At 41.6% G+C, this 27,715-nt stretch overlaps 5 protein-coding genes and 1 long non-coding RNA gene across 8 annotated transcripts; 3 read left to right on the top strand and 3 right to left on the bottom strand.

Annotated features, from left to right (window-relative positions):
• The first annotated feature begins 461 nt into the window (after window positions 1–461).
• On the top strand, window positions 462–7,481 carry LOC115111719 (polymerase (DNA directed), beta). The gene is made up of 14 exons (XM_029638067.2): window positions 462–636; window positions 1,217–1,274; window positions 1,446–1,512; window positions 1,685–1,759; window positions 1,920–1,978; window positions 2,132–2,181; window positions 2,346–2,397; window positions 2,551–2,605; window positions 2,722–2,794; window positions 2,975–3,045; window positions 3,933–4,019; window positions 4,314–4,381; window positions 4,540–4,679; window positions 6,391–7,481. The coding sequence occupies exons 1-14, from the start codon at window positions 576–578 to the stop codon at window positions 6,483–6,485; spliced, it is 1,011 nt and encodes a 336-aa protein (XP_029493927.1). The 5' UTR covers window positions 462–575; the 3' UTR covers window positions 6,486–7,481.
• Window positions 7,482–7,708: 227 nt separating this feature from the next.
• Window positions 7,709–11,883, top strand: dynll1 (dynein, light chain, LC8-type 1). Its single transcript, XM_029638072.2, has 3 exons — window positions 7,709–7,818; window positions 10,941–11,079; window positions 11,503–11,883. The coding sequence occupies exons 2-3, from the start codon at window positions 10,948–10,950 to the stop codon at window positions 11,638–11,640; spliced, it is 270 nt and encodes an 89-aa protein (XP_029493932.1). The 5' UTR covers window positions 7,709–7,818; window positions 10,941–10,947; the 3' UTR covers window positions 11,641–11,883.
• Window positions 11,884–13,011: 1,128 nt separating this feature from the next.
• LOC115111720 (large ribosomal subunit protein eL6-like) lies at window positions 13,012–16,279 on the bottom strand. Its single transcript, XM_029638070.2, has 6 exons — window positions 16,105–16,279; window positions 15,895–15,990; window positions 15,509–15,652; window positions 14,601–14,649; window positions 14,181–14,365; window positions 13,012–13,192 (listed from the first exon to the last, which is right to left on the bottom strand). The coding sequence occupies exons 1-6, from the start codon at window positions 16,252–16,254 to the stop codon at window positions 13,040–13,042; spliced, it is 777 nt and encodes a 258-aa protein (XP_029493930.1). The 5' UTR covers window positions 16,255–16,279; the 3' UTR covers window positions 13,012–13,039.
• A 1,987-nt stretch (window positions 16,280–18,266) lies between these two features.
• LOC115111718 (3-ketoacyl-CoA thiolase, mitochondrial-like) lies at window positions 18,267–22,726 on the bottom strand. The gene is made up of 10 exons (XM_029638066.2): window positions 22,604–22,726; window positions 21,809–21,975; window positions 21,581–21,709; window positions 20,969–21,085; window positions 20,680–20,827; window positions 20,304–20,479; window positions 19,968–20,097; window positions 19,771–19,841; window positions 19,403–19,557; window positions 18,267–19,167 (listed from the first exon to the last, which is right to left on the bottom strand). The coding sequence occupies exons 1-10, from the start codon at window positions 22,617–22,619 to the stop codon at window positions 19,083–19,085; spliced, it is 1,194 nt and encodes a 397-aa protein (XP_029493926.1). The 5' UTR covers window positions 22,620–22,726; the 3' UTR covers window positions 18,267–19,082.
• Window positions 22,727–22,898: 172 nt separating this feature from the next.
• On the top strand, window positions 22,899–24,501 carry LOC115111723 (uncharacterized). Of its 3 annotated transcripts, none has more exons than XR_003860833.1 (3): window positions 22,899–22,996; window positions 23,638–23,719; window positions 23,903–24,501. It is a non-coding gene; the product is annotated as an uncharacterized LOC115111723 (long non-coding RNA). The 3 variants fall into 3 exon arrangements; XR_010461506.1 differs by having other exon boundaries at window positions 22,924–23,110; XR_003860832.2 differs by lacking the exon at window positions 22,899–22,996 and having other exon boundaries at window positions 23,117–23,719.
• On the bottom strand, window positions 24,480–27,712 carry lg27h22orf39 (linkage group 27 C22orf39 homolog). The gene is made up of 3 exons (XM_029638071.2): window positions 27,603–27,712; window positions 25,691–25,858; window positions 24,480–25,471 (listed from the first exon to the last, which is right to left on the bottom strand). Exons 1-3 carry the CDS (start codon window positions 27,630–27,632, stop codon window positions 25,334–25,336), a joined length of 336 nt encoding a protein of 111 aa, XP_029493931.1. The 5' UTR covers window positions 27,633–27,712; the 3' UTR covers window positions 24,480–25,333.
• Window positions 27,713–27,715: the final 3 nt, after the last annotated feature.

Below are 27,715 nucleotides of genomic sequence, written 5' to 3'. Positions count from 1 at the left end.
CCGACAAGGGTTAAAGAGAATGAGGTGTCCAAAGTCAGTGCTGTCCAGAGCATTTCATATGCAGCAGCTGTCAAATGGGTTTAGGGTTTGAATGGTGGTGGATAGGCCTTCACTGCTGACTGCAGCATATGTGTTTCACCAGTAGGACCCTGACATGTTAAAGGTTAAGAAGGTGGACTTTGAGGCCTTTATAGCTATGGTGATTAATAGCACTGCCAAGGTGGAGAGAAGGTCCAGGAAGATAGATATTGTGGATTCTGCAATATTTCTCGGCAGAGCAGCCCTAAGAGCCTGAGAAAGGGTGATATCGAGATTTGAAAGAAGGAAGAAGTGGGAGTTTTGTTTTGTTTTTGTCAATGTACTATTTTATTTGGGTGGGTATGGATTTTCTTTTTACCTTGTTTTGGTTTTTCAACCGTCCACTTGGAGGCAGCAATACTTATTTGGGGGTTGTAGTCCGCGGTAAAACCATCAGAAGAAGAAGAAGCAGCAGAAGAAAGGCAGTGTTAGCTACACTACTTGCAAGCACGTAAAATAAGAATACAATATAATTTGGGAAAAGATTGAATACAGAGATGAGTAAAAGGAAAGCGCCACAGGAATCCCCAAACGAGGGAATAACAGACTTTCTTACCGGTAAGCAGTGGAACAGCCACTTTACAATAGTGCATCAAATATTTTAGGGGGGGGTGAGAAGGATTACTTTATCTATCCTAGGTATTCCAGGTGTCTCCGGAAGAGACTTGAAGGCTAGCTAGCTAACGACAGCTGGCTAGCACATAATAGATAGTTTAGCTAGCTAGCTATCTTCATTTGCAACCAAACATCGCAACTTAATATTGATAGCTTTTTACTAGCTAGCAATGAAACACGAATGCAAACTTGCTAGTTGTGTGGTAGCTAGATTTAGCTATTAGTTCAATCTTTAAAATCTAACCCCGTCGTCCGTGTGTGTGTGTGTGTGTGTGTGTGTGTGTGTGTGTGTGTGTGTGTGTGTGTGTGTGTGTGTGTGTGTGTGTGTGTGTGATGATGGAGGCTGTGTCAAACTCGTCACACATTTAAAAATCTACTTTACACTGCCTGTCATTCGTGAGGTAGAATGTGAGCATTTGTGATGCTCATGGTTAATAGCCTGTTAATCTCTCCAATGAGTTTGTTTCTTCCATATGCGAAGCCTGTGAGTGAGTGTGCTTTTGTATCTGTTTCTTTCTCCCAGAATTGGCCAACTATGAGAGGAATGTCAACAGAGCTATACACAAGTACAATGCCTACAGGTATGAGATGGGAGTAGTGTAGTGAGGGATGTGAGTGTCCCTTTACAACAGACATCTGTTTAAGTGGCTCATTCAGTCCTTGGTCATACGAACATATTTTTATTTATTTACGCCCCGTTTACTCCCTCATTTACTGTAAATAACTGTATGTGTTGTGCCACTGTTCTTCAGGAAAGCAGCTTCAGTGATCTCCAAGTACCCCCAGAAGATCAAAAATGGGGACGAGGCCAAGAAGCTGGTGAGGACATAAGTGATGAGAGAGAAAGATGTCACAGACAGTACAGCGCTGTTATAGCGGTGGTTGACTGTAGTTGATTGACTTGAAATCTGATGACAGCCAATGCTCACCAGTGACTTACTATAACAATATTATCATTATACTTTCTATTGTGTTCATCTATTTTAAATAGGATGGCGTTGGAAAAGAGATCGCTAAGAAGATAGATGAGTTTTTACAAACAGGAACACTTAAGAAGTTAGAAAAGGTAAGTGTTTGAGGGATGACATGTGAAACTTAAACTCTGCAGCCTGTCACTTCTTTGTCACCTGTGACCACAATACAAAATGCACAAATGACCTTTTTAAAGATGATGATTAATTTCACTCAGTTTGATGCAGGCTAATGGATTGTGTTTATTGTCCCAGATTCGTAATGATGACACCAGCTCCTCCATCAATTTCCTTACCAGAGTCACTGGTATTGGGTATGTCTTCTGCATGGTTTGTTAAACCCAATCCCTGACCCTAGCCCCTGGGTGGCAAAACCCTTCTTGTGGAGAACTACCATTCTGCATGATTTTGTTCCAGCCCTTATTTAAGACACCTGAGCAGTTAACTCTTTCTTTCTCCTCCGCTAGTCCTGCTGCTGCCAGAAAGTTCTTTGATGAGGGAGTGAAGACTCTGGAAGGTTTGCTCAGCTTTTAAAGCTATTTTCTTTTTTACATTTAGAAGAAGATACCAGAGTAGCCTGCAGTGCATATGGTGAAGGGTTGAGTATATGTAGGAATGCCATGCAATTTCAAAAGTAACTTCAATTGTTATTAGACTACATTAACACTGTTGTGCTTTTAGATCTGAAGAAAATCGAACACAAGCTCAATCATCATCAGCAGATTGGACTCAAGTAAGTATGAAATTCCTATGTCAGTGTCTCAGTCTGCATGCACCAATGTAAGTGTTTTGCTGATGTTGTATGTGCATCATTGGTTGGTGACTCATACATTCCAATGTAAGTTTCCTTTGCATGCTTGGTGGCGCTGCCCTGTGCCCGCTGTAGGTACTTTGAAGAGTTTGAGAAGAGGATTCCACGATCTGAGATGACGAAGATGGAGGTGAGTGAAATGACAATTGCGAGAGAGCGAATTCGGATGGATTTTTTTAAAAAAGTGGTTAGAATGGCCTGTATTTACTCTTACCTCAGTCTTATGCTTCTTGTGTGTTTGTCCAGACTCTCATTCTGCAGGAGCTGGAGTTGGTGGATACTGAGTACATTGGGACAATCTGTGGAAGCTACAGGAGAGGTGAGTCCACCATGTACTCTGTGGTTTTTACTATTACTAACTGTGTGTAGTGTTTTATATTTGCAATTGTCATGTTGTATCAAGGAAGTGATTGCACTGGGAAGACAGATTTTTATGCATGTGATTATTGTTTTAGGTAATTTCTTCATTGTTTAACTGTTCCTGCATTCCCTCCTGCAGGTGCTGAATCCAGTGGGGATATTGATATCTTACTAACCCACCCAAACTACACCTCTGTGGATGAGAAACAGGTAACCACCAAACTCCACAATGCCAACTGCTACTTTGGCACTGTATTGAATTCATATATATTACGCAGGGGAGGACTATTTAAAAATGTATCCTTTTTAGGTAAAACTATACAAAATATATTAAGGTCACCAAATAATTGATTAAATGCACTGTTTTGCAGTAGCTTCAACAGCACTCTGTAGGGTAGAACCATGGTGTTTAGACGGAGGACAGCTAGCTTCCGCCCTCCTCTGGGTACATTGACTTCAGTACAAAATCTAGGATGCTCATGGATCTCACCCTCTTCCATAGACTTACGCAGTAATTATTACAACTTCTGGAGGACATCCTCCAACCTATTAGAGCTCTTGCAGCATGAACTGACGTGTTGTCCACCCAATCAAAGGATCAGAGAATGAATCTAGTACTGAAAGCATAAGCTACAGTTTGCTAGCACTGTAGTGCATAAAATGTGGTGAGTAGTTGATTCAAAAGTTTTGGCAGATGCCAGGAGAATGCAGAGTTTGGTAGAGGAGGAATAATGGTCTGGGGCTATTTTTCATGGTTCGTTCTAGGCCCCTTAGTTCCAGTGAAGGGAAATCTTAACATTACAGCATACAATGACATTCTATACGATTCTGTGCTTCCAACTTTGTGGCAACAGTTTGGGAAGGGCCTTTCCTGTTTCGGCATGACAATGCCCCCGTGCACAAAGTGAGGTCCATACAGAAATGGTTTGTCGAGATCGGTGTGGAAGAACTTGACTGGAACCGACCTCACTAATGCTCTTGTTGCTGAATGGCAGCAAGTTCCCGCAGCAATGTTCCAACATCATTGCATTCAACAGAAGATAACTCTTATGACTTGCATATACTCATAACATAATTCTTTGCTCTTCCTCTTCCAGCCCAAACTTCTCCATGCCGTGGTGGAGCATTTTGAATCCATTGGGTTCATTACAGACACACTGTCCAAAGGAGACACCAAATACATGGTGAGGACATTTTGTGGCTAGCAAGCTGCAAGGAATGTTGCTCAATCTGTCTAGTAACTAAGATGTTTTATGTTGTCATTGGTGATGTATTTTGTGCCGAGAGGGTCTGTACTTTACTAAATCGGAAGGAACCATTCAAGCAGATGGATTGGTTATTTATGTGGCTGTTGCTCTCTCTCTAGGAGGTCTGTCAGCAGAATTAGTTTCATCAGTCAGAAAGTTTATCTATTCAGTCTTTATTTAGCTATAAAAGTGTCCTACCCCTCTACCACATCGTCATTAATATGTTTCTAGGGAGTCTGCCAGCTGCAGCAGAAGGATGAAGACGAGGAGGAATATCTTCACAGACGCATTGATATCAGGTGGGTAGCTAGTTACCCTCCACATACACACCTAATCACATGGTTCTTGTGACTCTGTTGCCTGGAGGATGGTCAGATCGAGCACTTTCAACGACATTTGATTATCTTTTCCTTCACCTTGCTATAACAGAAATACAATTTCCCTTATCTCACTGCAGGTTAATTCCTAAGGACCAGTATTACTGTGGTGTGCTGTATTTCACTGGCAGTGACATCTTCAATAAGAACATGAGAACTCACGCTCTGGAGAAAGGCTTCACCCTCAACGAGTATACCATCCGTCCAGTGGGGGTCACTGGTGAGTCACGCTGAAATATCAGCCGTCCACAATCAACTCCTTGCCCCTATTCCTAGACCAGGGTGTCAAACATACGGGCCCACGAGCCGATTAAATGTGACTCACGTTTTTAGTTTTAAAAAATGTAATCTAGATATAATCAAAATCATTTTGGGGGGGAAATATATACACATTTGACGGCGAGGAAATCTTTAAAAACAATTGTGCGGCCCTATGGACCTCGGTGAATACAGAGTGAAATGCATAAATATCTAATTTCCGTAAGTATTCACATCCCTGAGTCAATACATGTTAGAACCATCTTTGGCAGCGATTACAGCTGTGAGTCTTTCTGGGTAATGAGCTTTACACACCTGGATTGAACAATGTTTGCACATTATTCTTTTTTTAAATTCTTAAAGCTCTGTCAAGTTGGTTGTTGATCATTGCTAGATAGCCATTTTCAAGTCTTGCCAAATATTTTCAAGACAATAATCTTTTTTATTTTTAAATTGGCAACTTTAACTAGGCCACTCAGGAACATTCAATGTCATCTTGGTAAGCAACTCCAGTATATACAGTATTTTGCCTTGTGTTTTAGGTTATTCCCTGCTGAAAGGTGAATTTGTCTCCCAGTGTCTGTTGGAAATGATGAAAAGCATACCAATAACATGATGCAATCACCACCATGCTTGAAAATATGAAGTGGTGTACGCCGTGATGTTGGATTTGCTCCAAACATAACTATGTTCCGAGTACAAAGCGTTAATTTCTTAGACACATTTTTTGCAGTTTATTAGTGTTACTGTAGACTTTTTTGTGTGTGTCTTTCTGCAAACCGGATGCATGTTTTGGAATATTTGTATTATGTACAGGCCCCCTTCTTTTTACTCTGTCATTTAGGTTAGTGTTGTGGAGTGATTACTATGTTGTTGAACCATCCTCAGTTTTTTTCCTATCACAGCCATTTAACTCTTAACTGTTTTAAAATCACCATTGGCCTCATGGTGAAATCCCTGAGCAGTTTCCTTCCTCTCCGGCAACTTAATAAGGAAGGGCGCCAGTATCTTTGTAGTGACTGGGTGTATTGATACACCATCCAAGGTGTCATTTATAACTTCACCATGCTCAAAGGGATATATTCAATGTCTGTTTTTTTTTTTTTTTTTACCCATCTACCAATAGGTGCCCTTCTTTGCCAGGCATTGTAAACCTCCTGGTCTTTGTGGTTGAATCAGTGTTTGAAATGTACTGCTCGACTGAGTGACCTTCCAGATATTTGTATGTGTGGGGTACAGAGATGAGGTAGTCATTCAAAAAATCATGTTAAACACGATTGCACGCGGCGTGTAATAGTGACTTGTTAAGCACATTTTTACTCCTGAACTTATTTAGGCTTGCCATAACAAAGGGGTTGAATACTTATTGACCCAAGACATTTCAGATTTTCATTTTTATTTCATTAGTAAAATTTCCTAAAAACGTAATTCCACTTTGACATTATGGGGGATTGTGTGTAGGCCAGTGAATACTTTCGGAAGGCATGTAATAAATCCTTCAGATCAAAGTGTCTGGAGGTTGATTTAAAAATGTATATATTTATTAGGCACCTGTATCTTATTTACTGAAATTCAGCAATGTGTCCATCTCACCGTCACAGTTGGGTTAGCCAACTGTGTAAAGTCAGTTTAAACAGCAAGGTTATTTCATGTCTGTGTTTCTGTGGTTGTAGGTATGGCCGGGGAACCTCTGATGGTGGACAGTGAGAAGGATATCTTTGACTACATCCAATGGAAGTACAGAGAGCCTAAAGAACGCAGCGAGTGAAAGGGATGAAAGACACTTTTTATCCCCACATGATTTAACTGCCAACAAGGCTGACAATTGTGTATGTTTGTGTTTATCTATGTGTCTTAGGGTTTCTTTTGATTTTGGTGTGTTTTCCCAGGAGGGAAAAATAGCACAACCTTGTTGGTCTTTTTTTAAAGTTGTTCTGAGGTTTCTCCTACAGATTGACAGAACATGTATAGTTAAAAAATACTTGCAAACACTCTAACTCTTGTGATATGCGTGATCTGTTTGTTTTTTTGATGACATCACCAGAGATTTCTACCCTCTGACAATGCCAAGACAGAATTATTTGTTTACATTGCTGTCACTCAGCAGAATCATCCAAATATATTTTTATTGTGCTAAAATAATTTGTGTATCGAACAGCAATGCAGTCTGTTACTGCTGTGTCACTATCTTGTTTGGCTAGCTAGGCAACAATGTTACCTTGACTGCAGAAACAGACTGGCTACCAGGCTAAATCATAGGGCTAGTGTTAGGACACTACCAGATCTTTTAGTATGCCTGACTAGTCACTGCTGTAGCATCTTTGTACATTGTTGTTTCCTTCACTCACTGTCAAGTTTTATATGTATTATGTCTGGGAGACATGTATCATGCTTTTGAGATGAAGTTACTTCCAAGATGAAGACACTTGGAGTGATTAATGGATATTATGTTACATATAGTTCTGTCTTTTTAGAACCAGCCGTACCCATGAGCAGTTGGAGTCCATTTTCTCTCTAGATTTTTTAAAATTAATTTTTATGGGTGGAAATGTAACACTGTAATTGAGCCCTATCCGCATGATTTCTAGGGAATAAATGGTGCACATAAACATGTCGAGATGGCCTGTAACTACCCTTATGAAATCATCCCCCCCAAAAAGAAAAAACTGAAGATTTTCGAGAAAGGTGAAATGATACTGTGCTAGCTAACCGCAAACTATTTATTTTGTGTTTTTGAGTAATTAAAAAAAAGTATTATATTTAACTTTGACTGTGTACTGCTAAGCGTTAGCAGAAGCCTAATAGTACTGTCTTTGCTAATGTTGTTTACAATTACACAGCGGTTGCCACGGAAACCAACGACGTTTGAACCGCAAAGCATGATGGGCTGAAATAAAATGCAGCAAGAAATGCCAGCAAAAGCTGCGAGAGATTGACCAATAACTACACCGTGTGCATAACGGTTAGCCAATAGGAGATATGTGCGATCGTGTCTTCTGTCAGTTACACACCCACATTACTTTTTGTCCACCACTTAGCGGGAGTTGTAGCTGTTAAATCAAGCGTCCATATAGCAGAGACAACCGGCGTTGGAAAATAAGGTAAAAACAAATTGTTAGGCCATTATGAGCTCTCCTTCATTTTTAAAATTAGTGTAGGTGGTCTAAGAATAATTTGCGATCTGAGTTGATAAGTACAGTTGAACCCGCTAACGTTAGCTATTTGCGTCTGAGTGGCACACAACAGGCGTCATTAATAATCTTCTACAAGCTAACGTTAGTCTACTAACGGCAGCTAGCTAGTTCATGTTAGATTGCTAGCCAGATATCAAGTTACATTACGACATCTATCATAATATCATTAATGACTTGTTTGCAAGGTGGCACCCATGGAGATCCTATTAAATTACTAGAGGGGCAATATGAACCCAAAAAGTTCCAGAATGTGGTGAAAAATGGCAGCCATATTGGTCAGGGAGAAATCAAAACCAGTCTAATTGGAATGAATGGCAGAGGCATAATCCTCCTGCTTTTACTTATGCAGGAAAATAAAAGTAAAGCATTCGATCTAAATTGTGTAATAAAATGTGTCAACCTAAAATATTGTAAGTTAATAGAAAATCATGCAGGTTGTATATCTACATTTGTGTGTATCTATATCAACAGACCATAAATGGATACATTTATTTTCTTAGAAAGGTGTTTATTATGATACAACATCAGTACTTGTTGCATTATTTTACAACTTGTCCAATGCTGCTTTCACATGCTAGTTGGATCTCGGAAACTCGAAAATGTCCCAACTTGCTAACTGCATGTACATATTACACCTGCCATGTGTAACCAGTTAACAACTCCCTGACCAAAATGGCTGAGTTTTAGCCCATCATAAGACATAAGTCATAAGTTAAAGCCCATTTCTAGTATTGTAATTCCTAATTTTATGATAGCACCAGTCTTACGAATTTAAATGAAACACTTTGCAAGCTGCAAACAGCAATGTCAAGTTATTATGCTAATTTTAACTTGACTAATTTGGGGAAATGGTGAGTTATGGTTTTTGTTTTGTTCAAAATAACAAAAATGTTGCTTGACAACTTGAATAGATTGGAGAAGATGAGAATTCTAGCTACACATAAGTAGTGGTGAGGTGGAGTCTACCATGTCCGGATGTGATTTCACCATTAATTTTCTGTATTCAGGGTACACTCAAACATCGTTTTATGATTGAGAGTAACAGCTGATTTTTAGATTGTATATATATTTGCTCTCCTTAATTAAATACACAACAGACCAAAAGTATGTGGACACCTGCTTGTCTATCATCTTATTCCAAAATCATGGGCATTAATATGGAGTTGGTCCCCTTTTGCTGCTTTAACAACCTCCACTCCTCAGGGAAGGCTTTCCACTAGATGTTGGGCCATTGCTGCGGGGACTTGCTTCCATTCAGGCACGAGCGTTAGAAAGGTCTGGCACTGATGTTGGGCGATTTAGGCCTGGCTCGCAGTCTGCGTTCTAATTCATCCCAAAGGTGTTTGATGGGGTTGGACCACGCTTTGTGATCAGGGACATTGACATGCTGAAACAGGAAAGGGCCTTCCTCAAACTGTTGCCACAAAATTGGATACACAGAATCGTTTAGAATGTAATTGTATGCTGTAGCAATAAGATTTCTCTTCACTGGAATTAAGGGGCCTAGCCCGAACCATGAAAAAGCCCTAGAACATTACTGCTCCTCCACCAAACTTTACAGTAGGCACTATGCATTGGGGCAGGTAGGGTTCTCCTTGCATGTGCCAAACTCAGATAGTGAAGCGTGATTAATCACTCCAGAGAATGCGTTTCCACCAACCCCAGCTGACGCTTGGCATTGCGCGTGGTGATCTTAGGCTTGTGTGTGGCTGCTCGGCCATGGAAACCCATTTCATGAAGCCCCCGAGGAACTGTTATTTTGCTGATGTTGCTTCCAGGGGCAAGTTTTAACTCGGTAGTGAGTGTTGCAACCGAGGACAAACTATTTTTATAGTGTGTGTCATCTGATTTATTCGTTTTAGACTCTGAATTGTTTAATCAAACTTTTTGCCACCAGCTCCTGATTAGCCTACTACTCACATGTGCACTACGCCTACGCTCGTTTTCCCTGGCTAAACTAGCTGGCTTGCTGAACTATGCTAGTTTTCATCCTCATTGTCAAACTTCATAAATACTGTACCCTCAACTTCAAAACTCATTTGGTAGTTATACGATCATGTAATTAAGAAATTACCTGGAAAGAAACTTTACAATTATGTATTGTTTTGTTGAATAGTCATGACTGTTTTGAGATAAATGTCGTAAGACAACAGTAGCGAAAGATATCATTGCTTTGCCGACACAGCCAGATGTGTAGTCTTGTACTTGTAACCTTATTTCAATTTACTATTGTATTTGTTGATTAAATCTGACATTTTATTAATGAATAATCCAGAAGTGAGATCTCAAGAAAATATATAAACTATACAGATCACATTTCCTACAATGAATGGCTAAATAAATTTCGGACACTAAGGGTCCGGAGCTCCCCTTCCTCCTCATATTAGAAGTGTATCCATAGAAACTACACAGAGCGCGGTTGCCATGCCATTTGCCAGTCATTATTTAACTGGTATTTGCACAGCAGTAAGCCACGGTTGTTTAGCCAGAATGGATTCCGACCCTACGCTTGCTTACAGCTGTGCTAGGTTTGGACAGGCTGCATGTTTAGATTAAGACACCGCGGAGCTGGCTCAAAACATGGCTCGGAAAACGTACCTCAATCCAGGGATGCGAAATGCATTGTACTTCGATTTGTCCAATTCACTGTTACACCGAGAAGATTGAATGAATACTACTCTAGCAGTCGTTTTGTCTTCTGTGTAACAGTTGGGATGATGGGACAATTCGGAGTACACCTCATTTCTCACCCCTGGGTTGAGGTATGTTTTCCAAGCCATATCCTGCACCTGCTCTGCGGTGTCTTGCTGGCCCCAGTAAGGAAGCGTAGGGTTCGGAATCTATTCTGGCTACTGCTTGGTGTGTTAAGCTCTGATCTGAAGATGTTAGCTGTTGGATGATGAGTCTTAATACGCCAAGTTCTTTCTAGAAGTGTTTAGTGAATAGCGTTTAAAATGCTGGGTGAGCCCAGGTTGAACCCTATCAGTCTGTCCTTGTTGGTAAATACCGTGATGTTTTTGGTTTCCTAGGGCAACCATGTCTGACAGAAAAGCAGTCATAAAAAATGCCGACATGTCAGAGGAGATGCAGCAGGATGCAGTGGAGTGCGCCACGCAGGCTCTGGAGAAGTACAACATCGAGAAAGACATTGCCGCATACATCAAGAAGGTACCCACCCGAGACTTACCTATTCGATAACTATCATGGTCTGTGGCTGAATGACTCCCTGCCTATTTCCCATACAGAGCAGTGTGACTCTTGCCAAAAGTTACTCTCTGTGGGAATCGATTAATTCTGTGGCTATCCATATTTTATGATTGTCTAAAATAGTGTTCGATGCTCAAACAATTGGTTGAATTGCATACATGGGGAAAGGGATGTTATCCCCAGGCTTTGGTATAACATTGAGTTCAAGTAGTCCGACCTTCATTCTAAATAATGTTAGCTACCTGATTTACTGGTTAACTATAAATCTAAGTAAAATTGTATGACATTTACTACAGTGGTGCAGGGTCACTGGATTGTAAAAAATTAACACTGCTGTCTTGTTGATCCATGTTAATCATGCATTCCTGTCTCTGCCCCTTCCAGGAGTTTGACAAGAAGTACAACCCCACCTGGCATTGCATTGTAGGGAGGAACTTTGGCAGCTACGTGACCCATGAGACCAAGCATTTCATCTACTTCTACTTGGGCCAGGTGGCCATCCTGCTCTTCAAGTCTGGCTGAGGAGCCAGCCGCCCCAGCCCCTTTAACATCAACTGACCATTAAATATTGACTGACTCGACAGAAAGGCTCTTTCATTCCTGGTCAACGGGAACTGCCTTTCTGTGCTGCTTTCTACCATTTTGTTCCTCTTTGTTTAAAGAAAATACCTGGCCATGTGAGAGAAATGAAACACTTGTATTTATGTTTTCTATTGCAGTAGATTGTCACTAATTTGATTTTAAATAAAAGCGATATCGTTTGGCTTTCTGGGTTTACCCGTTGTAGTTTATTTTAGCTACTTGTGTTCACTTACTATGAAGCATCGAGGTCCATCACCCAAATGTATTGATTGACAGCACTGATTGTAAGGAGGGGGAACAGGTTTCTCCTGATAACCAGGAACTGTGGGACAAGGCTTTAAATATATTCTCATCCCACTTGAAAATGAATTACATTAGCCCAGGTAAATATTGGTCACAATGAAAAGGTGATAATCATCCAAATAATTCATACATTGCCACAACTTTAGATGGCTTGAGTAAATTATAGCTAGAACAGCAAACAGGACTTGTGGGAAGTGGTGAAAAGTACCCAGCTGGCATACTTGAGTAAAAGTAAAGATACCTTAATAGAAAATGACTCCAGTCAAACAGTAAGAGAAAGTCTAAATGTACTTGGTTTAACATATACTTAATGGTTTTTACTTGACACTTAAGTTCCTTATATTAAGCAAACCAGACAGGCGCCAGATCAGAAGCAGTTGGGATGACCAGGGATATTAAGTGTGAATTTGTCAATGGAACACTTTTTCCGACACAAGTACTTGGAGTAAATGTAGGCAAAAACGTAAAATACAGACACCCCCAAAAATACTTTAGACCACTGCTTGTGGGTAGGCAATGCAGCCAAGTGACTGTACATCTGTTTTCTAGAGTAAAGTGACCTTTATTTGAAGAAAAACCTGGTCCAGGGATCATAATTCTATGGTCTGGCCCATGCTAAAAATGGCCACCAACAAAAGATGGTAACTTGCTGTGTGCCGAGCATTTTCATGCAACTGTTCCTAACATTGTTTCACTAGTCTAGCACAACCTACCAAACTGTTCCATAAATACAAGCCGAATGGCTTAAAGCTTAAATGTCAGTGAAGACCGACTCATTCTGTAAGTGTAGGGGGTGGATGTGAGCCAATAGGAAACTGATTTGTCAATACAATAGCAGCAACCAAACACCTGATGTGTCCTGAATGCCTTTGACAGCCCAGCCTGCAATAGAACCCCATTAAAGAGTTTGAGTTACAGGGGAGCTACTGAACTACAATGTCCCCAAATGCTTTGTGTATTTGAAACTCAATCAGCCCATTTACACACAATCACAAGGTGAGATAGGACTGTGGTGGTACTCTTTATTACAACACATTTAGAAAACCAGTTTGTGAGGGTAGACCCCATTGGAGAGGCAGAAAGAGGATCGCAGGTAGCCCTTCAGCTGGGGAACCTTCTTAATGAGGGGTAGAAGCTGAGAGTCCACAGCCTTCTGGTCCTCCTTCCTCTGCACTGTCAACTGGTACTTCTGTAGGGGGGAGGTAGAGGTAAGAGTTTCAGATAGCTTGTGACATCCCAGTTAAAAGCATTTTTTCTAGCCACAACCAGAGGGAAGAACCGTTATTCACCATATATTAAGCAAAAGACCCACTCCCCATCAAAAGATTTGAGCAGTCAGGACATTAGCTAGATTTCCAACCAATTGGGGCAGATTAATGTGAATATTAAAAAATATGCATAAATGATGCACATTTCCCCACCAGCGGTCTTTCCACCAAACTGAATTGCAGCGGATAAAAATCACTGCGTGATGACAGTGTACACAAAATTTACTTTTTCACTTCAGTTTTCCTGTACCGAAAGAAATGTAATGTTCAATGTGTTTCCATCGCATTTTCAACTCTACCAAACGATTGCTTGCGTTAAATAGCAAATGTGCCAACTCTGGTCTTGGCAAGTGCGCTCTAGCCAACAGCTCACAGACAGATACAGGTAAGGTTAGTCTACAACACGAGATTATTATGGATAAGAGCGAGGATATTTGTGTCAGACGGCTGTCATGCATCAATCGTGTCAGCAGAATAGGACCCTCAACATTTATCTGGAGCCTAACAGGCATAGTGGGAGGACGACACACCATGACAACGCGTGACTCAGTTTTCTTCGACATGTTATTATATAAATAATTGTGCCATTGCTTCCACCATTTCGAACAAACGTTGGCATTTATAAAATTGTGCCGACACTTCCTGTTTCCTATCACAGCAGTCCTGATTTTGTATGATTCCTTTTTAAAATATACGGTATGACTTTACTAGTGGATGGAAATGTGATTAATGACTGCATTCTCCAAATAACATTCGAAGGAATGTAGGATTAATGCACCATGGTTTTTATGCTACTTGTCCAATAACAGCACTCAATAGTAACCATTACTCCTCACTCCCACTAGTCTAAATCCCAGGAGGGTTTGGAAGTGTGTATAGCTTGTGTATATCTAGTAGTGTGGGGTTGACCTCTTTCTCTGTGTCAAAGATCTCTCCTTCCTGGTGGCGGGGTCTCCTCAGCCTCTTCTTCTTGAAGTAGGCATCTGACAGAGTCTTGGGGATCTTCATGCCAGAGATGTCAACCTTGGTTGCTGTGGCAATGACAAACTTCTGGTGTGCCCGGCGCAGGGGAACACGGTTCAGGGCCAGGGGACCTAGAGGATGGAGAAAGCAAGAGGGTGATTGAGTTACAACTGAAAACGCAAGAACAGCATACTTTTCCAAACATCACATCAAGATAAGGCTACCTAACGGGTTACTGCAACTGCACAGACGTGAATGTGAGCTATAAAATCTCACTGGACATTCCGACCAGATCTACTCTATGCAACACTTGTTTGGCCAACTCACTGATTAATATGAATGTTTCAAAGCACTGGTTGTTCTTACCAGTTACAAGCAGGAGACCACTGGAGAGCTGCTTCAGGAACACAACACGCTGAGGGGAGAGAAGAGTCAGTTACTGCATTGCACAGGGCAACATCTACCACATGTACATGCTACTGAAGTGATAACCAATCCTGGATCTGAAAAACTATGAAGACTTTGAAAAACCAATGGTAATAGTGCTATAGCCTAAACCAAACAAGCTGGTCTTCTAGAATGTAGAGCTGATCAATCTACTTGTTACAGTAAGAAAAATATCCACAACACTAGTATAACACAATTGTACTAGACCACTGACTTTTAAAAATGTATTGGGAAACTCATACATAAATCAAACAAATCTGTTCAGATATTGTTTATCAACTCGAAATTCTCCACTTCACACATTTATGTGCTTCTAATACAACGCTGTGAGTGTCCTCTGCCAATTGAGCAGCACTTAAAGCTGAAACCATAGCAGCAGGCCCTGCTACGTGCATTCAGTGTGTGGGCGCAGTCCTATGTGTGGGCACTACCGTAATATGCCTGTGTGAGGCTTGAACGTGTGTTTTTCATTGTGGGAAAAAAGGAAACTGAGTTGGTAGTGTGGGAGTATTGTGCAGCTTATCGCATGTAGAGCAAAGGACAGTTCTAAGGAGGGTAGCAGTGCAACAAGGGTGTTTAGAATAGTGTGCACAGCACGCCATCTCAGCAATATAATAGGTCGCTAAATAATGCTACCGAGTTTGCTTTCGCATGCTCAAGCTATGTATATTTATGAGTGATGGCAGTATCATGTGTAGCCATGTGAGTGTTCATCTTCCTGCACTAGTGTCCAGTGAGCAGGACAAGGACTCTTCCGGGGATGGTGCATGAGTGTTTCAGAGGTGATGTGTGCGTTTGTGCACGCACGAGTCTGTGTGTGATCTCACCTTTCCACGGTGGCGCCCAGTGAGTAGTACAAGCACGGTTCCTGGGGTGATGGTGGCACGCAGGTTCCTCTTGTGCTGGCTGAAAGGCTTCTTACCATGGTTCTTCAGCTTATGGGGCACATCCTCTGTGGGGTAGTAACGGGGCTGGGGGGCACAGAGTCAGGGGATCAAACTACTTCACAGGTGTAGAACCATTTAACACCACCAGCCATGTCTCGCAATTAGACCTCACTGCAGTATATTGAAATGGTGAAAAGTTAATCTGCTGTATGATTGTGCGCTGCAAAACTCAAGACAATTTTGTCGATCCAAGAGCAATTGCATCGATCCATGCGCAACATGACACCAACTACAATTAAGGAAAACTGTTTGAGCCAATGACTCACCATCTTGCGCATCTTGACAACACGAGTGCCTCCATTCTTGTCTCCACCAACAGTCTTGGTGATTGTGGATGGAGTCTTGACCATCTTCTTCTCAATCTGAAATAAGCAAGACACTTCAGTACACTACACATACAAACTTGAAGTCTTAACAGGTCCAATGTAGAGAACCAAGGGGACAGCTTTCCCCAGACTGTGCCTCCCTTCTCTCACCTTGGTCTCAGTGGTCTTGGTCTTTCTCTTGTACATTGCCCTGCGGGCGTACATGGCGGAGCGGGAGTAGCGACCAATGCCCCTGGCCAGGACAGGGTTCCGGCTGCAATGAGCCTTCTTGGCCACCTTCTTCTTGTCTCCCTCTGCCATCTTGGGACAGACCAGGGGACACGAATGGGTTAAAACACATGGATACAATACTATTGAACAATATTTATATAAATCACTGGGTGCATTACTGGTGAATCATGAACTGATCATGCTGGCTAGCTAGATCCTTTGATGGTATGATGCTCAGAGGTTGCAGGTCATAGGTCAGGAGAGCTAGCAAACTATGTTAAGCACATTTGTGGCTACAGATATTCAATAACAGTTAACTAAAGTACTAGTTTGTCATATTCCAATACAATATAACCAGCAGGCCAGGTGGCCTTTTAACCATTGTTATTAAGTAGTTAGTTTGCCATAAACATTTCGATAGATCACATCTGCGACTTGCTAGCATAACAGAAACAAATACATGCCAGCGTGCAGGTAAAACTCTGACATTTTAAACAGACAGACTTGTCAATATGCCAGAGTTCGCCAAAACACCTCAAACCTGGGAGTGAACACGCACGCATGACGTTATACCTTAGCCGGTAGCTACATCTAGCAGTCTAGCTGGCTAACCTTTTGACTATTTCGGCAATTCTCTATAATATGCCATTACACATAGATAAGTAATATCCGCTGACAAGCCACTAACGTATAAACCAGGATACATAAACGTAATATTGGTCAAACGTGAAATCTGCTCAAGTTTACAACGCGTTGCGCTAGCATGTAGCCGTGGGCCTAAATTTCGGAAACATAAAGCAATTTATTTACAAGTCACCACACAAAACACAACAATTGTCATACATATTAACTGCTTAGGATACAAATAACATTCCCATGCGAATGGGAAATGGTTATTTAGTCCATTTTGCACAGATGAACACCGATTTTATTTATGAAGTTGGGTGGGGAGAAACCAATCTTACCTTTGCTATGAAAAAAAGACCGACATCCGGGGAAGGTACGTATATATCTACGTTGCATGTCACGTCGACGTAAGGATGCAGAAACGACGCAAAAAATATTGGGGGCTTGTAGTTCAGAGAATCAATAAAATACAACAATTTGTAATTAGTAAATATTTAAGCAATAAGGCACGAATATGTAAGCAATATACCACGGCTAAGTGCTGATCTTATGTACGACGCAAAGCCCGAGTGCCTGGATACAGCCCTTAGCCGTAGTATATTGGCCATATACCACAAACATCCAAGGTACCTTATTGCTATTATAAACTGGTTACCAACGTAATTAGAGCATTACAAATACATGTTTTGTCATACCCGTGGTATACGGTCTGATATCGGCCAATCAGCATTCAGGGATCAAACATGAATGCTGCTTGGCTGACAGCCGTGGTATATCGCGAGTATGACAAAACATGTATTTTTACTGCTCTATTTATGTTGGTAACCAGTTTATAATAGCAATAAGGCACCTCGAGGGTTTGTGATATATGACTAATATACCACGGCTAAGGGCTGTTCTTACGCACGATGCAAATCGGAGTGCCTGGATACAGCCCTTAGCCGTGGTATATTGGCCATATACCACACCACACCCCCTCGTGCATTATTGCTGGATATAGCCGGCTAAGGGCTGTATCCAGGGACTCCGCTTTGCGTCGTGAGTAAGAACAGCCCTTAGCCGTGGAATATGGCCATATACCACACCTCCTTGAGCCTTATTGCTTAATTAAAACACGTAAATGCTGTATTTGTATGATAAAATAATGATTAATGACTGAGTCGTATTTGTAATTTATAGAGTACATTTTATGTTCGCTTTTAGCACTCATGATAAAATAATGATGAGCTGCCTTTGAAAATATACTGTATGTATCCATACCAATCTGTAGAGACTCATATCAGTTTTTCTCAAAGGGTCAGTTTCCAGGACCCAGATTACAGTGGCGTTCCAGGTCACCTACATTGCTATACTGATGTGGTTCCTGAGAAAAATACTTCTCCAGGCATTATGACATCCCAAAATGGGAGTATTATTGCAATAGGCCTCGTCATTAATATTATTTAAAGAATATGAACAACAATCCTACACAAATGTACTGATAATTTTTTTATTTTGAAAAATCTAACAGATCTTAAATGCAACCTTGCAGTTTTACATGTTAGCACACGTACATATCTAGGGCAATGGTGATCCCTGCGGAGTGATAATTCATATTAAAATGCAAGGCAAGAGAGAGGCTGTAAGGAAGAGGCAGAGATGCTTCTCTCCTTCCACAGAAAGCAACTTCACCCAAACTCAAACCACACTTCTCATCTCAATTGTTAATATGCTACAGCGAGAGGTAAATAGTACATCCAATGAGCTAGCACTGTTATCAAGGCAAACACAAAGACAGTCCCTTACAAAAAGAAACTGATTTAGCCCTTCAGATTCACAAGGCCTCTTTAAGCAGATACAGACAGTATGGTTTCCATACATAAACATTTAGAAAAGGTAAAAGGAATATGAAGTATACAAGGGAGTTTATCACAGACATGTGGGTTACTAAATACACAAAACACCCTTGTTTCTGTGTTTAGGTAAACAGCAATCATTTTCTGGAGTAATTGATGAGATCTTGTGTATTTCTTCGAGTGTAGGTGGTAGAGTCTTGGGATGTTTCAAAATATGCATCAAACATACAAAAATCTTGAGGGGTGGATATTCTTACAGTTCAAGTCGATACAATCCGGTGTTTAAACTCCACATCGGACAAAAATCTTAAGTCGCATTCGAGTGTGTATATGGCATGTATTCTATTGGGTATGTAGGGTGTGGTGTATTTCGAGTGTGGATGGTATTGAAAGTACACTTTTGAGTGGGGATGGTACAGTAGTACACTTCTGAGTGTGCATGGTTTGGTCTCTTCCTCAGTGAGTGTTCTCTATGATGATGGCGATGCCCTGTCCACCACCGATGCAGGCTGATCCCACAGCATACTTTCCCCCAATCCACCTGAGAGAAAGAAAAACACAAATGAATCATTAGACCACTTCTCTGTGACATAACATGAATACCTCAGCCATTGAATTGTGTCTTATTTTTTTCTAGTTAAAAGCATTTGCCTGTTACTTCACATGAGACAACAATGAATTGTTCTGATTTTATTTGACAATTTTTGTCTACATATATACAGAGTGATAAGAAGTGATCCGGAGTAGTAAGAAGACTACTGGTGTGGTGGGGTTACCTGAGCTTGTGGACCAGGTGCGCAGTGATGCGTGCTCCTGAGGCTCCCAGGGGGTGCCCGATGGCAATGGCCCCCCCATCGGCATTACTCTTCTCTGGGTCCAGACCCAACACCTTGGAAACCGCAAGGTACTGAGCAGCAAACGCCTCATTCACCTGAGAGAGAGCAGAGGGGATAGAGAGAAGGACAGGAGAAGACAGAGCAGGAGAAAGACAGGGAGAGACAGAGCAAGTGAGAAGGAGACAAAAGGAAGAAATCAATTCTATCAGGTAAGCTGCATGACCCAGAGTATACCAAAACAGAGCAACCAAATATCTGCCACTTTCTGCATCAGTTCCTATTTATGAACCTTAAACAGACGAGTATACCTCCACCAGATCCATGTCTTGGAGGGTGAGACCTGCTTTTTTCAGGGCTTCAGTGATGGCTGGAACTGGGCCTGATGGGGGAGAATTACAGAACCTTACAAACAGAAATCACTTGATGGCCATGCTAGAAAGGCCTATATATTGGGATGTATCATGTTTTCATCAAGTACATAAGCCATTTGTTGTCAGTCACCCACCGATTCCCATAATGCTTGGGTCACATCCGGAGACGTGATATGCCACTATTCTTGCCAATGGGGTGAGCTTGTGCTCTTTCACAGCTTCCTCACTGGCTATCACCACGGCAGCAGCTCCGTCTGACACGCCCTGTGGAATAGGAACAGAACATGAAGATCAGTACATTCAAAACTAGCACACAGGATTTACACCCAGCAAACTAAAATGGTCTGCACTCCATTTAAAACCGGTGTGCTTGGGGACAGATTGAATGTGATACTCTGTTAGCAGAAGATGGTAGGAACTGGGTGGAAGAGCTTGGGTCCAGAATTGAATCGGTCTTATTTAGTACTCACTGATGCATTGGCAGCAGTGACCGTTCCTTCCTTCTTGAAGACAGGAGGTAGCCTAGCCATCTGCTCCAGGGTGGTCTGGGGGCGAGGGTGCTCGTCCTGGGTCATGGGTACCTTGCCCTTCTTAGCCTTCACATCGATGGGCGCGATCTCTGCCGTGTAGTGGCCCGCCTCATGGGCTAAGGTTTAGAGAGCACACAGACAAACTCAGGGATGTGGTCAGCATTCAGATGGAAATCTGGAAAAACAGTTTATTGTCATGGTAATATGCAGTTCACTGTCATAATATTTCTGAGGGCAGATAATCAGGAATCCCTGATTAATCAAGGCAGAGATTGTAAACATGTGAGCTTAGTTAGGGTAAGGGTTGATTTCTGACCTGCCTTCCACCTCTGCTGTGTCTGGTGTGCGTATTTGTCACAGTCGTCTCTGCTGATCTTGTATTTCACTGCCAGGTTCTCTGCTGTGATGCCCATGGGGATCTTAATGTGCAGGTCAGTAAGTCCCGCCCACAGAGTGTCCTCCAGCTGAGACAAAGGAAAGAGAGAACACGTTAGCTTAGTCCTTGGCATTGGTTCAGAGCAGCTGTTAGAGGACCCTTATGGTCAAAAGTGACAAAATCTATACCCATTTGGTATTTTATCCCTCCTCATTTATTAATTCAATACCTTCAGGTCGAGTCCGAACTTCGTTCCGAAGCGGACGTTGCGGACAGCATACGGCGCCTGGCTCATGCTCTCTGAGCCTCCACACAATACCACCTCTGAGTCCTTCAGACAGATTTCCTACAGACACAGACAGGGTCTTAAAGAAGACAAATGGTACAAGGCTGCTAATGTTCCTATGCCATCAGCAGAAACAATGCACCTACAATTGACCTACAAACAATGAAATGGTGGTTTGAGTTAAAAAATAAAATAAAAAACACATGGGGGCGTGGGGTGACCTCAATATACTTTAAAATGACAAAAACAACTCAAAACTTTGTAGAAATGATAATGGACCTATATTCATACCGTTTATTGACTGTGTAGATCACTAATGATCACTGTGCACAGTCAATGGAACTACATTCAAAGTTTCTTGGCTCTCCAGCTCAGGGAGCATAGAAAACTCCCAAAGCACTAGAGGACTAGGTTTAGCACATTTTGACAGCAAGAAAATAAAACCTTTTTTCAGTGCAGCCCTCCGGACCTTGTTGAAGACCTAATGCAGCACCGGTAGCAAAATGAGTTTGACACCCCTGGTGTAGAGTCTCAATGTTTATATGTCTACTATACCTGAGCTCCATTGATGATGGACTGAAAGCCAGATCCACACAGGCGGTTTACGGTGAGAGCAGGCACTGGGATGGGCACCCCACACCTCAGGCCCACGTGACGGGCGATGTATGGAGCATCTGCAGAGCTCTGAAGGGAAGAGATTGGGAGAGAGAGGTATAGTCAGCTCAAACATTTCCTTCCTTGAGTTTATCCTTGCCTCTGCTTGCTTTTTGGAGTTAAGCACACCTGCATGACGTTTCCAAAGATGACACTGTTGACAAGCTCGGGTGCCACTCCCCCAGCGGCGAGAGCAGCCTTGGAGGCATGCTCTGCTAGGTCTGTTGCACTGTGGTCTTTCAGAACCCCACCGTAGGTGCCAAATGGGGTCCGCTTAGCAGACACAATAAACACACCTGGATGGAGAGAAAGAAGAGGGTTTGGGTGCGAGGTGACTAATCCAGCTTTACTGCAGCTTTAGAGTTGTTGATGACATCATATATGTGAATATCTAAAGCAATACAAATATTTGACTTGAAAAGTGCTGCCTTGTCTAGATTCACTGCTTTAGAGTCCTATCATAATCCACTGCAGTGCCATTGTAATTATCATGTAACTAAGATATGTCACGGTCACCTTTACCCTACATTCATCTCCAACTCACCTAGCCGATAGAAATGTAACGTTAACGATAGAGAGGCATAGCTGACAGTTGTTAAACTATGTGGCAAGACAACACTTAAATAGCTTTGTTTACATGTAAAGACAGACTGACAGCGGTCATTCGTTCATTGAATAGCAACAGCTCCAAAAACAGGAACAAATTAATCAGCTCAAAATGGATTGTTTTGATAATCTATGAACACTAGCTATACTTTACCAATTTTCAGGAGTCACCTGGTTATTATTTTTACAGATGTTAACGTGTGCCACGCAGTATGCATAGCTGCCTTTATTTTGCAGAGCAAGAAAAGCATGTTCATAGAAAAGCATGCATTTCGTGGTGAGTGCGTGATTTATGCTAAATATCAAAATATAACTTACTTCTGATAAGTGACATAATATTGATTCCTCCTCACGTCCACGAAGGTCAGTGAATCTGTGTGAATTTAAGGGCGCTTTCTGCCAAACCCTGGCAAATCTTGACCTTTTACCTAAATAATGTGTAACTAATCATTGAGACAACAACATTCGATACAACGAACGTTTCATGTTCAGATGGTACTGGAAGGACATTTTTAAATGGTTACTGATAGAATATTTATTCCGTGATATAGCTATGTATATTCTAATGTTACCAATGTTATATATCTGACGTAACCAGATCAATGTTACAACAATGGGATCGAAAGTTTCTATGTGAAACTCGAGATGAATGTACGTCATTCTCTCCATTTCAAGCAAGGAGGCAGCAATGATCACATTTGTTGATACACGGTAATAACTGTTATTTGACGTGTTTAAACACGAGTCATATAGTATAGCAATCATGTATCTGGCTGTATCGCGTACGCTGTGTAAGGTATTGTCCCGACAGACTGCGGGGGCAAGGTGAGTTGTAACATGCACCGTGTGCATAGCTAGCAACGTTGTTACAGCAGTTGAACATGCTTTATTCTACATGTAGCTATATATTGTATTTAATTCTCTCATGGTTGTTGTCCAGTTGTATGCTAAAACCTGAGCCAGTTAGCTAGCTAAGTTATCTATTCACTGCAGTGCTGTTACAATGGCTAGATTGAGCTAACTAGTACTCCCCTTCCTCTGACTTGCTATGTTCTGAACAGCTTTGATTGGAGTGAATGGTCAAGTCAGACAAGGTCCTTGTTGTCTACAAAGAGTTTGTTCTCTGGTGCACTTTAGTTTCAGTCGTCTACTCTGTTTGCTATTGGCACCATTTGTTATAATTGCACTACAGGCTCAACTCTCACTCATTCTGCCTATGTGTGCCATTACAGGGCGGAGTCGAAGAAGAAAGTGGACCCTCGTAAAGAGCACTATTAGTGCAATCCAAATGCATTGCTCTGTCCTAATGTACACCTGAACAGGTCCTTACTCTATTTGTTCATTTCCTCTAGGGTGTGCTGTGTTCCTCAGCTTCCCTTTGAGGAGAGTGAATAACGGGCTCTACTGCTGAAGGAGTGGTCCTGCTACAAACAGGTATGTGATCTTGTAAGCCAATGTTGGCCGAAGCTTCATCACCACAGCCCCGTTAAAGATCCTTATTTAGAAGCCAATAAACAGTGAGCAGACAATTTACTGTACCTTCTTTGCAGACATTTTGTTATAACCAGTTCCTGTGCCACATTTGAATTTCTTTCCACCCTGCCCCTCTATGAGCAGACCCAGCACCGGGTTGAGATGGAGGCAGTAAGTCTGGCTGTGGAGGCCAAGTGGGATGCTCTGGAGGAGCTGAGGCTGGAGTGAGAGGAGCTCTACAAGGCATCACTGAGGCCAAACCCCCTGCTCTTCCCTTTCAACCACCAGGGATTCAGCTTCACGAGGCATCTGAGAGCAAATGCAACATCACCAAAGTTTACACCCAGTGAGTGTAACACATTGTGGGCGTAATACGTGTTGACATGGATGTTCATCCATGTTTTCACATGATTTGAACAAACAGACAAAATATTTGACAAGGATGTTCATGAAAAAAGATGAGACATTAAAGCTTGCTCAGAACAACGGCCCGGGCACCATTAGTGGGTGTATGTCTCGTTCAAAGTAAGGGTAATTTAACTGCTTTACTGACCATGACCTATTCATCGTATTGACAACTGCCCAAGCATGGATACAGAAGTTTCTATTCACACTCATGAAGTGATTCACATTCTGTAGTGTGTGTGCTCTGTAATGTTACATTCATAGATCTCATAGGTTTAAATACAGTCTGTAAGTAAAACATACCAGGGCGTTAAAATAAAGGATTCACATTTGTTTTATTTGAAATGCATTTTTATGTATGTAACACTAGATAAGGTATCATGTGAAATAATAAAAGGCAAAGATCCTGTGTAACGGTGTTACAGAAACACTGGCCTCAATTGCAATAGGTAGAGTCTCTTTCCACACAATGACGAGACAAAAACAGTCAGACTACTGGTGGAAGCCAGAATACTGGATGGTGTGCTTACCCTTTTCCTAATCCAGTATCTCTTTTAGCTGTTCCCCAAAATATTATTTCCCAGTACACACATAATGTATGGAAAGAATGCACAACACTCTGTCACTATCAATAATTGTGTTTTTGATTAGAGTATAACTTTCTAGCAGTAGAGAACACCGCCCTAATACCAGTGAAGAGAATTGGACACCTCTGGAAAAAAAATCTGCGCCAGAGTGGTTTTGTTCCTGGAGAGCAGGCTTTTCCCCAACCAAGCCTAGCACTAAAACACCTTTCTAAACATGGTTTCAACTGAACCAATAAGAGTCAGGTGGTTAAGAGCATATTAGCTGGGGAAAAAGCCTTCACACCCTCTACAAGGGGCATATTCAGAAAAGTTCAAGAACATAAAGTAAAAATACACTGTGTAGAACATACATTCTGCCATGAAAAATTATGACTTGTTCCAAAAATACTTGTACTTTAAAATTCTAGCTCTAATGTCAATGGATTGCTCTGAATAACCCCAGGACCATGGCTCCCTAGCCACAATCTCTACAGTTAAAGCTAGAATAATTGGTTAAGTTTGTGTAGTGAAACAGATCTCAGATGCCACATTGACCTTGGTCTGCCCATGTTTAGGGCCATGGCAGTATTGACCCAGGGGATGGTTAGGACTGGGAATCTGGGGACTTTCCCTGGTGCAGGGGCATGTGCCAGTCTCTGGGCGGATCTCGTCTCAGGTCCCACACAGGGGTGAACTTCCTCTGCTCTGCCTCCCGGTTCCTCTCACTCTGCTGTAAAGACTCCTGCAGTAGGGACAGCATAAGAGAGAGAACAGACCAAGTTGGTTGGTTGATCTCTCACAATTGAGACATTACAAATGTAGTATCCTGTACAGAAGCAAACTGTAGCCAACATTTCTGGACCTTGATTGCAGTTTCCCTGTAAATACAGTATTGCTGTTCCAACGTTGATTAGGCCATTTCCCCTCGCAGTAGAAATTATGATTGAGTGTTAAACTGTACCTTGGTCTCAGGGCCTGGGTTCTTCACCCACTCTCTACATGAGTAGTAGTCTTCTTTCCACTGCCCGCAGGAGGGGGATGTGCCATGGGCATAGTAGTTATGGAAACGGTTCCACAGGCTTTTGCAGTGTCTGAATTCACTCCAGTAGTCATCACAGGTCCGGGGCGGCTATGGCGGTCACATATCACAGGTAAATAGACATAAGCATATGACGTGATCGAGGTTAATACTTCTGCCATATTTACACTGAACAAAAATATAAACAACATGTGTTGTAAGATCCCAAAAATGTTCCATATGCACAAAAAGCTTATTTCTCTCAAACTTGTTTACATCCCTGTTATTGAGCATTTCTCATTTTTTCCAAGATCATCCATCTACCTGACAGGTGTGGCATATCAAGAAGCTGATTAAACAGCATGATCATTAAACAGGTGCACCTTGTGCTGGGGACAATAAAAGGCCACTTTAAAATGTGGAGTTTTGTCACAACACAATTCCACTGATTCTCTGAGACGGTGCGTGGTCTGACGTACAATTTTATATGAACCGCGGGGAGCACGTCCTCCCACACCGTCACGTCACCGGCATGACTTTGTTATTATTACTCGACCTGCACAGAGCGCGAGGAATATAATCCATACTTTCAACCGTACTGACGGTCTTCCAGGTATTCGTAGAACCATAGTTACATTCGTAACTTCCAATGTGTCGCGCTCCATGTGGTAAATGGTGGTCACATCAGATACTGTCTGGTTTTCTGTTCCACGTTTTGTGGAACAATTCTTACACAGGTACATTTAAAGTCAATATTAAATTAATCATTGTTTATTGTCATCACACTGGAGAGGTTTCAACCAACTCAATACACCATAGTACACATGTCAATCAGGAGCTCTCCTTGGGTAGACCCAGCGGTTTTCTTATATACAGCTATTCACAGACAAGTAATATTTGCAAGATTTTGAATAATTCATGAATCATTACCATTTTGTTTCATGTGACCGAACAATACGATTTCATAACATGTGACAGACCAACAACACCTCTTGAGGTTTCTCCTCTCTAAGCTGAGACCTTGAAACTGAGATATCTTCAGTTCGTTCTCAAAACAACATTTGGGCATACTGCCAAATTGCAGCTACTGATAGGTGTGATTTGTTGTCAGCCACTTGCAAGAACACAGAAATTGGTTATAAGAAAAGCAAACATTAAAATTCCCATTACACATGCCCCTACCTTTAAAAAAAAATGGTATCTGTGACCAACAGATGCATATCTGTATTCCCAGTCGTGTAAAATCCATAGATTCTTGCCTAATGAATTTATTTCAATTGACTGATTTCATTTTTTATTTATAAAAAATAAGTAAAACCTTTGAAATTGTTGCATTTTTTAAACTTTTTGCTCTGTGTACATAGGATGATACATGTACAGTATGAATCAATTCCTCGAGCATTGTTCTAAATTTCCTAAATGTGCCAGCAGCATTTCATTGTGTTATGGCTGTATTGCCATTTGATAACTGAAAAACTAGCTGGCGTTCCAGTATAATCAGAGTTCAAGAAAAACACATAATGGTGAGGCGTTGACCGTCCACTAAACAACACCTATCAAAGTGCCAATCTGCTAGATACTAACTCATCTATGGTTAATTGGTTATCTAGCATCGATATTCTCTCAAATCGGATGATCAGTCAAGGGAAGAAAACCTTTCCTCAAATTCATGCTATCCCTTTCAATGTGGTTTTAGCTTGCTAGCTAACATTTACACTAGCCTCGAACAGCAGAGCACACTATCGAGTCATATAACGCTCGCTAGCTACAAACGAGTTACATTGGTGACTAGGGCCTTTAGTGAAATACGGTGACCTTACGTTATCATAAACAATACATGAATTTGGTACATTACCCTCCACATTGCTCCAGAATCTGCCATCATCACCTCCGTTGTTTTGACTTTTGACAAGAGGACGAAAACAGCCAATCAAGCACTGTGAAAAGGTCGTCACTAGTTACCTAAGC

Source organism: Oncorhynchus nerka, linkage group LG27 (assembly GCF_034236695.1).
Source record: "Oncorhynchus nerka isolate Pitt River linkage group LG27, Oner_Uvic_2.0, whole genome shotgun sequence".
NCBI classification, from domain to species: domain Eukaryota; kingdom Metazoa; phylum Chordata; class Actinopteri; order Salmoniformes; family Salmonidae; genus Oncorhynchus; species Oncorhynchus nerka.
This window is presented reverse-complemented; position numbering and strand designations above follow the sequence as displayed.

Bases quoted from the DNA above. Each gene is read 5' to 3' on its own strand.
- LOC115111719 (XM_029638067.2), top strand. From the start codon at position 576: ATGAGTAAAAGGAAAGCGCCACAGGAATCCCCAAACGAGGGAATAACA. The intron at 1,275-1,445 runs GTATGAGATGGG...ACTGTTCTTCAG, and splicing joins CACAAGTACAATGCCTACAG to GAAAGCAGCTTCAGTGATCT. The intron at 2,795-2,974 runs GTGAGTCCACCA...TCCCTCCTGCAG, and splicing joins CTGTGGAAGCTACAGGAGAG to GTGCTGAATCCAGTGGGGAT.
- dynll1 (XM_029638072.2), top strand. From the start codon at position 10,948: ATGTCTGACAGAAAAGCAGTCATAAAAAATGCCGACATGTCAGAGGAG. The intron at 11,080-11,502 runs GTACCCACCCGA...TGCCCCTTCCAG, and splicing joins TTGCCGCATACATCAAGAAG to GAGTTTGACAAGAAGTACAA.
- LOC115111720 (XM_029638070.2), bottom strand. From the start codon at position 16,254: ATGGCAGAGGGAGACAAGAAGAAGGTGGCCAAGAAGGCTCATTGCAGC. The intron at 14,650-15,508 runs GTGAGATCACAC...CTCTCCCCTCAG, and splicing joins CTGGGCGCCACCGTGGAAAG to CGTGTTGTGTTCCTGAAGCA. The intron at 13,193-14,180 runs GTCAACCCCACA...TCCCCCCTACAG, and splicing joins TCTTTGACACAGAGAAAGAG to AAGTACCAGTTGACAGTGCA.
- LOC115111718 (XM_029638066.2), bottom strand. The intron at 21,086-21,580 runs GTATAGTAGACA...CTGTGTCTGTAG, and splicing joins CCATCATCAATGGAGCTCAG to GAAATCTGTCTGAAGGACTC. The intron at 20,480-20,679 runs GTCAGAAATCAA...TCTAAACCTTAG, and splicing joins ACAGCAGAGGTGGAAGGCAG to CCCATGAGGCGGGCCACTAC.
- lg27h22orf39 (XM_029638071.2), bottom strand. From the start codon at position 27,632: ATGATGGCAGATTCTGGAGCAATGTGGAGG. The intron at 25,859-27,602 runs GTAATGTACCAA...TGACCGCCATAG, and splicing joins ATTCTGGAGCAATGTGGAGG to CCGCCCCGGACCTGTGATGA. The intron at 25,472-25,690 runs GTACAGTTTAAC...TCCCTACTGCAG, and splicing joins ACCCAGGCCCTGAGACCAAG to GAGTCTTTACAGCAGAGTGA.